The following is a 13,684-nucleotide window of genomic DNA, read 5'->3' as shown; positions in this document are numbered from 1 at the left end:
GGTTCAGCCCAGAAACAAGCTCGGCCCTGGTGAGGCCAGGCCTGCATGGGGAAGGCAGGGGGACACCCCCATCTCCCCAGAGCTAGGGCCCCCTGAGGGGCACACGTGGCTGTGTGTGTGTGTGTGTGTGTGCGCGCGTGTGCACAGAAGAGATGCCAGTGGTACCGAGATGGCTCGGGCTCTAGAACCGAGCAGCCAGGTTCCGCAAGAGAACAGAGCAGGCAGGAAGGAGCGGCACAGAAGAGAGGGGACGAGGAGGGACGGGAAAGACAGAGAGGCCTCAACGAAGTGCAACGTAACGGGATCTTGATTCAGAGTCTTTGAAAAATAAAAAGGTATGAAACAAGCAAGGAACCGGAACACTGACTGGAGAGAAAGAAACAAGTAACTGGGTTTTTTATGTGTTTTTTTTGTGTGTGTGCGTGTGTGTTTATTTATTTTGAGAGCGATATATATATATATTTTTTAAAATGTTTTACTTATTTCTAGGAGAGAGAAAGAGACAGCGTGAGCAGGGGAGGGTCAGAGAGAGAGGGAGTCACAGACTGAAACAGGCTCCAGGCTCTGAGCTGTCAGCACAGAGCCCGACGCGGGGCTCGAATCCATGAACCGCGAGATCATGACCTAAGTGAAAGTCGGACGCTTAACTGACTAAGCCACCCAGGTGCCCCATCAACTGGGGTTTTTAAACAGTCCTATCTGGCCGAGATAACGCTCAAACCCCAGGGGCGCGACCCGGGGGTGGCCACGCTGACGAAGAAACAGGGCGGGCCGTGGGCTGGTAACCGTGGGAGCCGGTGACGGCCACATGAGAGCTCGTCACACGACACTGCCGCACCCGTCCCAAATCCTGTGTGGACTGAAACACCCCCCAGCGCAGGGGGGCGGCGGGCGGTGCGGAAACACGGGGGCTCCGCGGGCAGGGCCCTCGCCTCCAATCCTGGTTCCGCCACCGAGCAGACACAGGACGCTTCCAAGTCACCTCAGCTCGAACCACAGCTGCTTCTTCCACAAAGAGGAGCTCCCCCCAGCCCGTCCTGAGCACAGACGGTCAGGACACGAGGTGCACATGCGTTACGGTCCGCGGGGTGCGGAGAGGGGCCGCGGGGCACTACCTTGGAGCCGTTGAGGACGTAGTACTTCTCATCCTCGCTTAGTGTGGCCCTGGTCCGGATGGAGGCCGCGTCACTCCCGCTGCGGAAACAAACACGCGGTGAGGACAGCAGTGCCGGCCCGGGCGGGCTCCTGGGGGGCAGATGGAGGGTCTGGAGCGCAGTACGGGGCTGGCAGGCCTTTAAAGATAAAGGGCCAGATAACACACATCCGGCCCGCAGGTGCCTGTCCCACCCACTGCCCCTGCCGCTGGGGCCGCAGGTGCCCGCAGACAACCTGGAAACCAGCAGCAGCTCCAGTGAAACCTTATCACAAAGACGGGGGGCCGGCTGGCCACCCCGGCTTCATCACATCAGAGAGCGGCAGTGCGGGGCACCCTGGGGCTCAGGCGGTTAAGCGTCCGACTTCAGCTCAGGCCGGGATCTCACGGTTTGGGAGTTCGAGCCCCGCGTCGATCTGTGCTGTGAGGCAGAGCCTCTTTGGGATTCTCTATCCTGGCCTCTCTGCCCCTCTGCCCCCTCCTCTCAAAAATAAACAAACTTAAAAACAAAGACCTGAAACAACTAGCCTAGGCTTTAAAAACAAAAAAACAAAGCCTGGCAGTGAAAACCGCCCGGGCTTAGGTTTAAACACCCGGATGTGTGCACAGAACGGGTTCGTCTGAGCTCCCGTGAGGGGTGCTGGGTACACCCAGCCCCCGGTGAGGGGGAGCAGGACGGAGCGTGGCCCAGGGGACGGATTTGTCGGCAGGAGTGTCCTAAGCCGGCTGTGTGATCTCGGACGGAGGATGCCTCACGGGACCGACGCCCTCGCCAAGTGGCTCAGAGGCTGTCGCTGCGCCCCCGTGAGGGGTGCTGCAGGCGGGGGCGGCCCCGGGGCTGACCTCACTGAGCCCCAGCGGGGCAGGGAATGAGGGGAGGGCAAAAGCTGGCAAGAACAGCTGCTGAGGGGCCTCTCCGGAAGGTTCAGGGAGGGAAGAAAGGAAAGCCACCAGCTGTGAGCCAAATCCCACAGCCATCATCCCGGGGCCCCAGAAAGCTCCTCGGAGGCGGCCGCACCTGGTCGGCTCCGTCAGACAGAAGGCAGCGACGTGCTCTCCGGACGCCAGCCTGGGCAGGTATTTGGCTTTCTGTTCCTTGCTGCCGGTGAGGATGATCCCCTGAAACCAGACACGTGCACTGTCAGCCATGGGGGACCGAGTGTGAGGCGCTTGCAGAACGTGCTCCTTCTGGAGAAACCACGTCGCGCCTGAGCAAATGCTGAGCAGCCCCAGCCGGGAAATGATAGTGGCCGACGGGTATGGCTGCCGGGCCACTAAGGAGCCCCCTGAAGGGCACGCATGGAGGGGCCTGGGCCAGCATGGCACTGGGGTCACACTTGGGGTTGTCGTCACCAGGCTAGGTGGCCTCGGGCAGGGAGGTCCCTTCTCTGAGCCTCCATCCCACCAACGGTTCGCTGGGGCCACACCCACCCACTGGAGGGGTGTTTGGAGACATAGGGGTGAATACTGTGTGGTCAGCGTCAGAACTGTCTGCACCTTCTCCGTCGGTGCCCCGGGGAGAAGTCCACTCTGCCCGCCAAGGCCTGCTCAGAGCCCGGGGGAGGGGGGGGTAGGCACACTCTTCACCTGGCCCCCTTCACTTTCTCCAGGGAGCAGAGACAGCCTGAGTCATGGGACCGTCAGTGGGCATGACCGCGGCTCTGCCCTAAAATGCTCCGAGCCCAGGGACAAGGACACATGTGCACAAACAGCTGGGGGGGGGACGCTCAGGCCGCTAGCGAGTCACAGGCTCAGCGGGGAGGCTCGTTTCCGGCGTGAGGTGAATGCAGGCCCCTCAGTATCTGATGTGGGGCTCAAAGGATCCGTCAAAGGCGATGGGGACAGGAGGGCTCCCAGGGGATGGACTGTGTGACCGAGGCACCACTGCTTGTGTGGGGCCCCAGCGCAGCCCGTGTGGCTGGAGAGAGAAGGCGCCGCAGGACCCCTCCGAGAGCCAACACACGCCCGATTCACTTCCCGGGAGGAACGAGCAAGGCTCGGACTCGACGCCCCTGCAGGACTCCAGACCAACAGCCTCAGACAGAAGCCCTGGACACTCAACCTTGAGGCCAATCGCCTGGTGCGCTGCTAGGGTCACGGCGATCGACCCGTCCAGGCTGACGATTTCTCCCAGACGTGCGTACATGGTGTTGGAGAGGCCCAGGCCACCTGAAGAAAAAACAGACCAGCTTTACTAATGGTCCAGCCCCCAGTTCCTCCCATTGAAGGCAAAGGCCTTGGCCGTCTTTTCTGTTGGTAAGGAAATACCAGATCACCGTTTTAGGAGATCATAGTTCAGGACGGTAGAAAGAAGACAAAAATTACCCATAAACATACGGAGCATTTTTGTGTACCTCTGTTCAGATATTTTTAGGCATAAGCATATATATGTATATATTTTTATCATAAAAATATAACATTTACTATAAAACGAGTACTTTCACAAGCAGTAAACGATATAAAATCTGGCAGGTGTCTTGTGTCAGACCTAGACCTTTACACACACGACAGCCGTCGAGCATCAGCTCCCGGCGTCCAGTGGGCTGCATGGCAGGCCTTGGCCTCAGCACAACCGGCATTGTGGGATGGATCAGTCTCTGCTGTGAGGAACTGTTCCAAATACCACAGGACATNCCCCCCCAAGTTCTGACAACAAAACATCTAGATGTCGCCAAACAATCCCCAGGGATGTACATCACCCGGGACGGGAGTCGTCCTCTAGGAAGAAGGCAAAGGTTAAAAAAAACCAAACTTGGCTAAACTTCTGTATCTTGAATTTCATCCTCAACTTCAAGGTGGCTGTGTGGCCTATGTGCATCTTAAAAATGACAAAAGTCTCCGGTCATGAGGCCAGCCTGCAGCAGAGCTGGGCCCTGAGGTCGGGGTGGGGGGGGGTCCTGGCCCTGGAGCCCCTCCCCCCGCCGCACGGCCCCCCTGCAGCAGGTGCTGCTCACATGTAAAGGGAAGGGCAACCCTGCCTGATGCGCGGTGCCCTGGATTCAGTGCGCAGGGAAGCCCGGGGCTCCGCGGTATCCCACCCCCCTCACCCCTGCCTCTGTTTCAAACCAAAGTTTTGTCCTTACTCATTTCTTATACTGACGGAACTGACGGAGTCAGTACTGTTTAAAAACAAACCAACCATTCTGATGCCCACCCCCCCCCAAGTACGGTGGAGGGGACAGAGGACAAATGGGCGGAGCCTGCCGGAGGGGGAGGGGCTGAGGCAGGAAGCAGCCACACTGGGCAGCGCACAGGAAGCTGGGGGAGAAAATCCAGGCTCCTCGGCAAAAGGGGCCCTGTTTCCAGGACGGTGGTTTTCAGACAGTCTTCAGAAAACTCCAGCCTGGGAATGCTTCCCTCACAAGTCTGGGGCGCACACCCAAGGTTGCTGTTGTCTTAAATTCCCAAGAAAGGATAAAAAGAAAAGAGGGGCAGGGGCGCCTGGGTGGCTCAGTCGATTAAGCATCTGACTTCGGCTCAGGTCATGATCTCCTGGTTCGTGGGTTCGAGCCCCGTGTCAGGCTCTGTGCTGACAGCTCAGAGCCTGGAGCTGCTTCAGATTCTGTCTCTCCCTCTCTCTCTGCCTCTCCTCCGCTGCTCACTCTCTGTCTCCCTCTCAAAATTAATAAACATTAAAAAGTTAAAAAAAATCTAAAAAAAAAAAGAGAAAAAAAATCCCAAACTTGTCACAAGAAAGAACGAACATTTTCACACCAGAGAATAGCACGTAAAACAAAACAAGGGATGAAGAACTGTAGGACCTCATGCCAACCCCCCCATNCCGCTGGCACAGAACACACACCCCATACCCACTGGTACAGAACACCCCCCATACCCACTGGTACAGAACATCCCCCATACCCACTGGTACAGAACACCCCCCATACCCGCTGGCACAGAACACCCCTCATACCCGCTGGTACAGAACACCCCCCATACCCACTGGTACAGAACATCCCCCATACCCGCTGGCACAGAACACACACACAGGTCAAGTCAGGCCCCAGACTGACACAAAGGGCAGAAAAAACGAACTGTCCACTAATCAAGAGGAAATTTAAAAATGCTTCTGAAGGGGACAGACGTACTGCCCCTAACCTGGCTGCGCCTGGAGGCTTTCCTCTCTGCTTCTGCTTTTCCCAAGCAGTTACTGTTACTGTTATTGTCATTGTCGTTGTAGCTGATGACAGACCCAGTGCCACGTCAGCTCTCTGGCCCTGTTCTAGTATCACCATGGCCCGCACGCCACGGGAACCGTCCCCTGTCCCCAGTGAGCCCCGACACAGCCACGCCTCGGATCCTGGGCAGAGCCAGTCCCCTCCAGCGCACACGGAGGCACCGGTGTCGGTGAGGAGCCCCGGGACGTGGGGCCTCACACTGCCACAGGGGTCTGCGGCATCACTGACGGCTTCTGAGCCCCCACACACGGGGCAGCTTTTACACACTCAGGCATGTGAGTCAGCTACTTCATAAGTGGCACAGGACAGCCGTTTAGCCTCTTAATACGCTGCAATAAACATACATAGAAACACGCATACAAACTCACGGTGTGCGAGTTCGAGCCCTGTCTGGGGCTCTGAGTGCTTCAGATCCTGTCTCCTCCCTCTCTTCCTGTACTGCGCGCACAGGCTCTCACTCCCCCAAATAAATACACGTTTAAACAAAATATGCCTCAGAATCGGGGCCCCTGGGCGGCTCAGTGGGTTGGGCGTCTGACTCTTGGCTTCAGTTCAAGTCATGATCTTGGGGTTTGTGAGTTTGAGCCCTGTGTCAGGCCCGGCGCTGTTAGCCTGCTTTGAATTCTCTCCCCCCATCTTTCTCTGCCCCCTCCCCCAAGATAAACAAAGACAAAAACAACAACAAAAAACATATATACATACACACGCCTCAGAATAACCCGGCATCGCACTAGTTGGTCCTCAACGTCTACATTCGGTCTCAGACTGGACCCGCTCCAGCCTGGGTGCCAGTGGGAACTTATTCTGCACACACTGAGGGCCCAGGGGTGCCCGGCTACAGGGGTGCGGCAGGAACACGGGCCTAACTTTAATCCCCGGAGACAAGCCAGGCAGGGAGACAAGACATCAAGAAAAGCTGCTGACTTCTGTGTCTGCTCTGCAAGACCTAATCACGAACTGGTTGGGAAAATGCCCAAAATGCAATGACCAGCTCACAGACCAGGACCAGGCCCAGGTCCTTAAAGCACCATCAACAGCTCTTTAGGGGACTGAAGGGGGAAGAAGCCCCCGGGCTCACAGAGCAACGGCGCAGGGTACAGCCATGGGGCCCGGAGCCACTCAACGTCAGAGGGGACCGGGCGTGCACACACCCACGTGGGACTCTATTTTGCTCACATGACACGGTCTCTATCCCTTGAGACACCCCCACTTCCTGCCTGTCCCCTTAACCCTTACAGAATTCAGATTTCCCACTAGATTTTCTAGATTCGGCAGGAGAGCGAGCAGCAGCGACGGCACAAATCTCAGGAGGCAGCGTTGCACAGGATCTTGGGAGACGGGCAGGGTCTTTCATTTGGGGGCTAAAAATATCGCCCCGATCCAGGAATTACAGGGACGGCCGTGCTCGAACGCTCTCGGTGACCTGATCTCCTAGCTCCAGGCACCTGCGTCCAGAGCCACGTGCTCCCCTGCTCCGCACGAGGATGGGAAGCTCTCGCCCCACGGTCGCCCCTCCAACAGGGCTTGCGCCTCCTTGGTGGGGGACCCAAGGGCCTGGCGGCTCCGGGGACACGGAAGTCAGCCCACGAGGCTCTGAGGCGGCGCACACCCGTCTCCGTCCGCAGGGGCCTAGAGAGCCCGGGCGTCCCGAGCGGTCCCTGTTCATCAGATGAACCAAGCGCGGGCCCAGCAGCTCTTCCCGCCCACGAGCCCGAGGCCACACGCTCACCAGCCGCTGCCCCAGACGTGGTGCACGATGTGGGGTCTGTATTCATTCCAGCACTTTCTGATCTGGGACACGCTGCACTCCAAGGCCACCTTTCCCAAACAGAACCCTTTTCTGGGGCAAATACAGGGCGCCTTCCTAGGGGCCAAACCAGCAGGCTGGGGTCTTCCTTTACTTACCGTACTCTTCCGGGACCTGCATCCCAAAAAGCCCCAGGCTCTTCAGTTTCTCTAACGTTTCATCTGGGATTTTTCCCTCGCGGTCAATTCTTTGCGAGTCCACTGCCAAGAGGAAAGATTCTGATTAAGCAGAAGAGAAGCTGTGTTGATACAAATAAAAGTACACGATTTTCCCAGGCTCGGGGGCTTCACGGCAGAGGTGTCTAGTCACAGTTACTCAGCAGGGGTGCAAGTCCGCCTAGTTCAGTAGCCCAGCCAGCGCCTGATCTTGGAAACCGTCCAGCACCTGGAAGCGTTCTGTATCTGGGTGCTATTCACGTGGGTGTGTTCACTGCATAAAACTCCAGCGAATTACATGACATACACTTTCTTGGAGGTGTACTATACCTGAGTTTTTATTACCATTACCTTCTGGAAAACTAGAAAGTAAGTATGCAACTTCCAGAACCGTCCAAAAATGTGAGGCTAGACAGCCAAGTCCTGGGCGGTATCTGTACGCACATCTACCCAGCGTCCAGAAGCCGGGGCTCTCACCGCAGCCCACAGGTTCCGAGGACGGGGTCATCTGTCACACCTGCTCACCCCCTCAGAGCGGAGGCCCCCCAGCATCAGGTCTACAGTCATGCACGTTGGATTTGCACAATTTTGCCTGAAGCAAGTGAAAGTGTTCTTTCAAACTGTCAACAAATTAAGCTTCACTACTAATGTAAATTCAAAAACCTACCATAACCTATACTTGAGAATGAAAAAAAAATTTTTAATGTTTTCATTTATTTTTGAGAGAGAGAAACACAGAGCATGAGCAGGGGAGGGAAGGAGGGAGGGAGGAAGGGAGAGAGAGAGAGACGGAGAGAGATATGGAAACAGAATCTGACGCAGGCTCCAGGCTCTGAGCTGTCGCCACAGAGCCCAACGCGAGGCTTGAACTCCCGAACTGTGAGATCATGACCTGCACTGAAGTCGGCCACTTAACCGACTGAGCCACCCAGGCTCCCTGATACTTGGGAATTTTTATGCACATGGGTCACAAATGAGAAATACGGATTCCCCCCAAAGAGTCCAAACCTCTCATTTTTTTATCTTTTTTTACAACTTTACTGACATATACAAGTGGCACATAATAAACCGCACATATTTACAATATATAAGTTTTTGAGTTCTGACATCTGCCCATAGCTACCATATGGGTAAAAAACAGTTTTTCCATTCACCTCTCGATGACATTTGGTTTTCGGGTTTGGGTTCTTAGAAATAAAGCTTCTGTGAACATTGGTACTCAAGTTTTCGCAGAGCTCTGTCCTCACTTCTGGGGCCCTGCCCTGGGGTGGCATCTGTGGGTGTACGGTGGAGCGTGTGTGTGTGCGTGTGTGTGTGCACTGGGGCCCTGCCCTGGGGTGGCGTGCATGGGTGTACGGTGGAGCGTGTGTGCATGCGTGTCTGTGTGCACTGCGGGCAAGACTCTGAGTGCGGTTCTGTGCTCCTCTCGCGAGCTGGTATACTTCGTAGCGGGGCACATTCGTCACTAAGCCTCACTACTGGCGATACCAACCTTGAACACTGAGCAAGCTGGTGTCTGCCCCGGTTCTCCACATAAAAGCACTATTTTCCCCTCTGTAATGAGTATCATCGGGGAACTACTTCGAGGTTATATAAACAAACTGCTTCTCCTCAGACTTTAACCCGTTAACACGAGCATCCGTATAGTGGAACTTGGCTACAAAATTTTTATTTAATGTGTGCTTCATGATTATTTTCTATTTCTACGATCACTTCTATGCTTATTAAGTGGAAGAGAAACCCACTTGGGAGTATAAAACACAAATCAGTCAAGAGGATGAACAAAACGTACACACTGACACTAACCAAGAGACAGCTGGTGGCTGTCCCACTCCAGGCTGCAGCTCAGGCTGTGACCTCACGTTGTGAGATGGAGCCCTGCACTGGGCTCCGTGCTGCAGTGCAGAGCCTGCTTGGGATTCTCACTTTGCCTCTCCCCTACGCATGTTTGCTCTCTCTCTCTCTCTCAAAACAAACATTTTTAAAGAAGGAGAGAGAGGGGGCGCCTGGGTGGCTTAGTCGGTTGAGCGTCCGACTTTCGCTCAGGTCATGATCTCGCGGTTCGTGGGTTCGAGCCCCGCGTCGGGCTCTGTGCTGACTGCCAGCTCAGAGCCTGGAGCCTGTTTCAGTCTGTGACTCCCTCTCTCTCTGACCCTCCCCTGCTCACGCTGTCTCTCTTAGAAATAAATAAAACATTAAAAAAAAAAAATTTAAAGAAGGAGAGAGAGCTTGAGTAGCAACACCAGGCAAGGTGTTATCACCACGGATGAAAAGGTCCTTTCATAAGGTGTCAAGTGAACACGAAGATAAATAATCCTGAATTTTCATGCACCTGATAACAAAGCCTCAAAATACATGAAAAAACCCGGGCAGAAATGAGAAGGAAACACACACAACTATGCTAGAAAGGTCAACATCCTTCTCTCATTTACTGATGGAAAGAGTCACTACAAATGTTGTGAGGATCCATAAGATTTGAACAAACGGTCAATCTGTCCTACCTGACATTTACGGAACATTCAAGCAAACGATGGGAGACTGCTGGTTCGAGTGGACAGGGAGGGGCACCCACACGGCGGACGTGAGCACGGCCGTAAAACAGGTTTCAATAAAGATAACGGGACTCAAATTACACAATGTTCTCTGACCACAACGGGCTACTTTCTAGAAATCAACGATGGAAGTATCAGCACAAAGCCTAAAGTCTTTAAGAGGACAGAGAAGATTATAAACAACTTCAAGTCAGTAAGCCCACCAACTGTGAGAAAATGAACAAATTCCTCAAAATTTATGAACCATCCAAGTTCACAGAATAAATTACATAATCTAAACAGTCTATGTCCATTAAAGAAATTGAAGTGGTTAACTTTTCCATTAAAAAATTCAAGGCTCAAACGGTGTCACTGGTGAATTCCGCCAAATATTTGATGAAGAAATAATACCAACTTTACACAGTCTCACAGAAACTCAGAGAGGAGGAAACATTTCCTGACTTAGTCTAAAGGCAGGCCAGCTTTATTCTGATTTTTAAAAATCACAGAAAATTACAGACAAGTATGTCCGGGAACACAGATGCAAACATCCTTAAAATTTTAGCAAACTGAACCCAACAATACATCGCGACCAGGTAAGTACAACTTATCCTGGAAACGAAACACTGGGTCAACAATTAACATGTAATTTATCATGTCAATCGAGTAAAGGCAGAAAGATAATCATCTTAAGAGATGCAGAAAAAGCACTGGACAAAATTCGATACAATTTATGATGAAAACTGTCGGCAAACTAGAAATGGAAGGAGACTCCCTTAACCTAGTAAAGGGCGTGGACCAAAGTACAGCTAACATCACACCTGGCGGTAAAAGACCGGATGCCCCTCCCTGAGATGAGGAACAAGGCGAGGAAGTCGGCTCTGACCGCTCACATTCAACACCACTGGAGACTGTAGCCACCACAGTAAAACAAGGGAGAGGAAGAGAAACCAGACCGGAGAGAGAGAAAGAAAACTGCCCTTCACGGCCACCACTGTTTATGCAGACAACCCTCCCGGCCTCCCCCAAACCTCCTCGCACTAAGTGAGCTTAATAAGGGGGCTCTTTCTAGGTTTTCTCTCGATTAGCATTTCCATTTTGTTCCTGCATTCTGGACTTTCTTCACGCCTTCCACGGGTTCTCTGAGCATCTTTAAGATGGCAGGTTTAAAGTCTGTCTAGTAGATATCCTCCATCAGCTCTTTTACAGAAACAGTTTCTATTTTTCGGTTGCATTTATTTTGTTTTTCTTTGAACAGGCCACTTGTTCCTGCTTCTTTGTATGCCTTGGGATTTTTTTTTTACTGGACATTTGAACCTGATAATGTGGTAACTCTGGAAATCAGATCTTCCCCAGAGCCTGCAGAGTTTCTGCTTTTGCTTTTTGTGGATATGCAGCATTGTCTAAGTTGAAGGATACTGCATATTGAATTGGATACATTTACATATTGCAGTAAGATGGCCACTGTAGCCTTAGCTAATGCTTCTATTACATCGCATATTTGTCATTTCTTTTTTGGGGTGGGAATAAGACCTAATGACTTTGCACATTTGGTATTTATAACACAGTTTTTGTCTATAATCACTACACTGCTACAGATTTATTTATCTACTAGTTGCAAGTTTGTATCTTTAAACATCGTTCCTACACCGTCACCCTCTGATAACTACCATTCCACTGTTTTTAGGAGTGGTTTTTTTGGATTCTACGTGAAAAGGATATCTTACAGGATTTGTTTTTCTCCGACTAAACTCACTCAGCATTACGTCCTCAAGGTCTATCCATGTTGTTGCAAATGGCAGGATTGTGTTTCTATATACACACAACTCACACCTTCTTTATCATCAGTTGATGGATACTTGGTATTGTGATTAATGTGCTGCAATAAAAATGGGAGCCCACGTCTCTGATATCCTAGTTTCATTTTCATTGGGTATATACCCAGAAGTAGAACTGACAGAACTTTTGGTAATTTTTCAAGTAGGTTCCATGTCCAGCATGGAGCCCAGCATGGAGCTTGTCCTCACTCACAACCCTGAGATCAAGATCTGAGCTGAGATCAGGAGTCAGACACTTAACCAACTGAGACACCAAGGCACCTCTGTAATTCTATTTTCTTTTTTCTTTTTTTTTGGGGGGTGTGGAGAGGGCACAAGTAATTGAGGGGCAGAGAGAGAGAGAGAGAAAAGTTGGGGCCTGAGCTCACCAGATGCGAGACTCAAACTCCCGAACTATGACATCATGACGTGAGCTGAAGTCAGATGCTTAATGACTGAGCCACCCAAGTGCCCCATATTTTCAACTGAGGAACCATAATACTCTTTCCCACGACATCTGAAACAATCACGTTCCCTTTTCTCAAGAGTGCACAGATTCCCTTTCCTCTACATGTGTGTCAACACCTTTATGTCCTCTTCTTGAGGAGAGCCATGCTAGTAGGCGTGGGGGCACTTCACTGTGGTCATGACCTGCCTTTCCCTGATGGTTTCTGATGTCGGCTACCTCTTCATGTACCTGTTGGCCATGTGTATGCCTTCTCTGGAAAAATGTCTATTTTGTTCCTCCGCCCTTTTTTTTAAGTGGATTGCCTGGGTTTGCTACTGAGTTATAGGAGCTCTGTATGCATTTTATAGATTAACCCCCTTACCCAATATATGCTTTGCAAATATTTTCTCCCAATTCTTAAGTGATGGTTTCTTTTGCTGTGCAGAAGTCTTTACGTTTGCTATAGCCCCACATGTTGAGTTTTGCTCTTTCGTTGATTGTACTTCTGATGTTTGGTTTTTCAAAAAACTGTCATTTTTTAAACAGTGCCAGTCATCAGCCTCAGATATAAATCGAAGGCTTCTGAAGTCCTTCCTGAGTCGATGCCTTTCCCTGGGCCTATGTGCTGACTTTCTAATTCCACCTGCATATATGGTTGCTTTTGATGTCCTGGTCTTCAATCGGGCTCCCTAAAGAGGAAAAAGAAAAATGAAGGGGGGACAAAGAAGACACAGCATCCCTGTCACTTGAGCCACAGGGGAAAGGGTCTGCAGCAATGGGAGAAGGTGAAGAAGAGTCTCTGCCTTTCGGTCTGTACGCCTGTGATCAGAAGCAGCGGTCAGAGCACAGATCTCTAACACGTGAGGGCCAGGGTCCTTCGGTGCCTCCGGCTGCCGCAGGCCGTGTGCACGCTCGCTCCTCGGCGCTGGCGGCGGACGGCGGGCAGCTGCTACTGTGCTCAGGATGCACAGACCAAAGCAAACTGCAGTTTACCATCCAAGCTCCCCTGGAAGTCACAAGCCCTGAAGGGACTCCAGGGTCCCCAGAACAGTTAGAGCGCACAGATTCCGCCGCTGTCGCCCAGGCGGGGCAGACAGGGCCCTGGGGCTTCCCACCTCTGCCACTGTCCGGAACTCTCTGGTCCGCTGGTTGCTGGCAAAGGCACCAAGGGGATTAAATGGGGAAAGGATTCTCTTTTCAACAAATATTGCTGGAACCACTGGACAGTCATATGCAAAAATATCCTCAAACTTTACCTCACATCAGATCTAAAATTAACTGGAAAAGGGTCATAAATCTGAATGTTAATGGTTACAAACAAAAGCCTTCTAAAGTAAATATAAACAAGAATTACCAAGACCTTAGGTTTGGCAGATTTCTTAAATACCAAAAAAAAAAAAAAGATGAACTACAAAAAAAAATTGTACTTATCAATATTAAAAACTTTTCTCCTCATCAGGGAAATACAAATCAAAACCACACTGAGATACCACCTCACACCAGAGTGGCTAAAATGAGCAAATCAGAGAACTCTAGATGCTGGCGAGGACGTGGAGACACGGGCACCCTCCTACACTGCTGGTGGTGTAACCGGG

The 13,684-nt window shown here is 51.9% G+C and overlaps 1 protein-coding gene across 1 annotated transcript in view; it reads right to left on the bottom strand.

Moving 5' to 3' along the window:
* ACAD9 (acyl-CoA dehydrogenase family member 9) overlaps nucleotides 1-13,684 on the bottom strand; it is a 39,393-nt gene that overhangs the window by 19,346 nt on the left and 6,363 nt on the right. The window contains exons 3-6 of the mRNA XM_077766847.1: nucleotides 7,237-7,338; nucleotides 3,216-3,322; nucleotides 2,172-2,272; nucleotides 1,116-1,194 (exon numbers count right to left, since the gene is read on the bottom strand). Of these exons, the coding sequence (XP_077622973.1) occupies nucleotides 1,116-1,194; nucleotides 2,172-2,272; nucleotides 3,216-3,322; nucleotides 7,237-7,258 (309 nt within the window). The 5' untranslated portion in view covers nucleotides 7,259-7,338. The remainder of the gene's footprint in view (nucleotides 1-1,115; nucleotides 1,195-2,171; nucleotides 2,273-3,215; nucleotides 3,323-7,236; nucleotides 7,339-13,684) is intronic.

The sequence above is a fragment of the Crocuta crocuta genome, unplaced genomic scaffold, assembly GCF_008692635.1.
Source record: "Crocuta crocuta isolate KB4526 unplaced genomic scaffold, BGI_CrCroc_1.0 scaffold296, whole genome shotgun sequence".
Lineage (NCBI taxonomy): Eukaryota > Metazoa > Chordata > Mammalia > Carnivora > Hyaenidae > Crocuta > Crocuta crocuta.
This window is presented reverse-complemented; position numbering and strand designations above follow the sequence as displayed.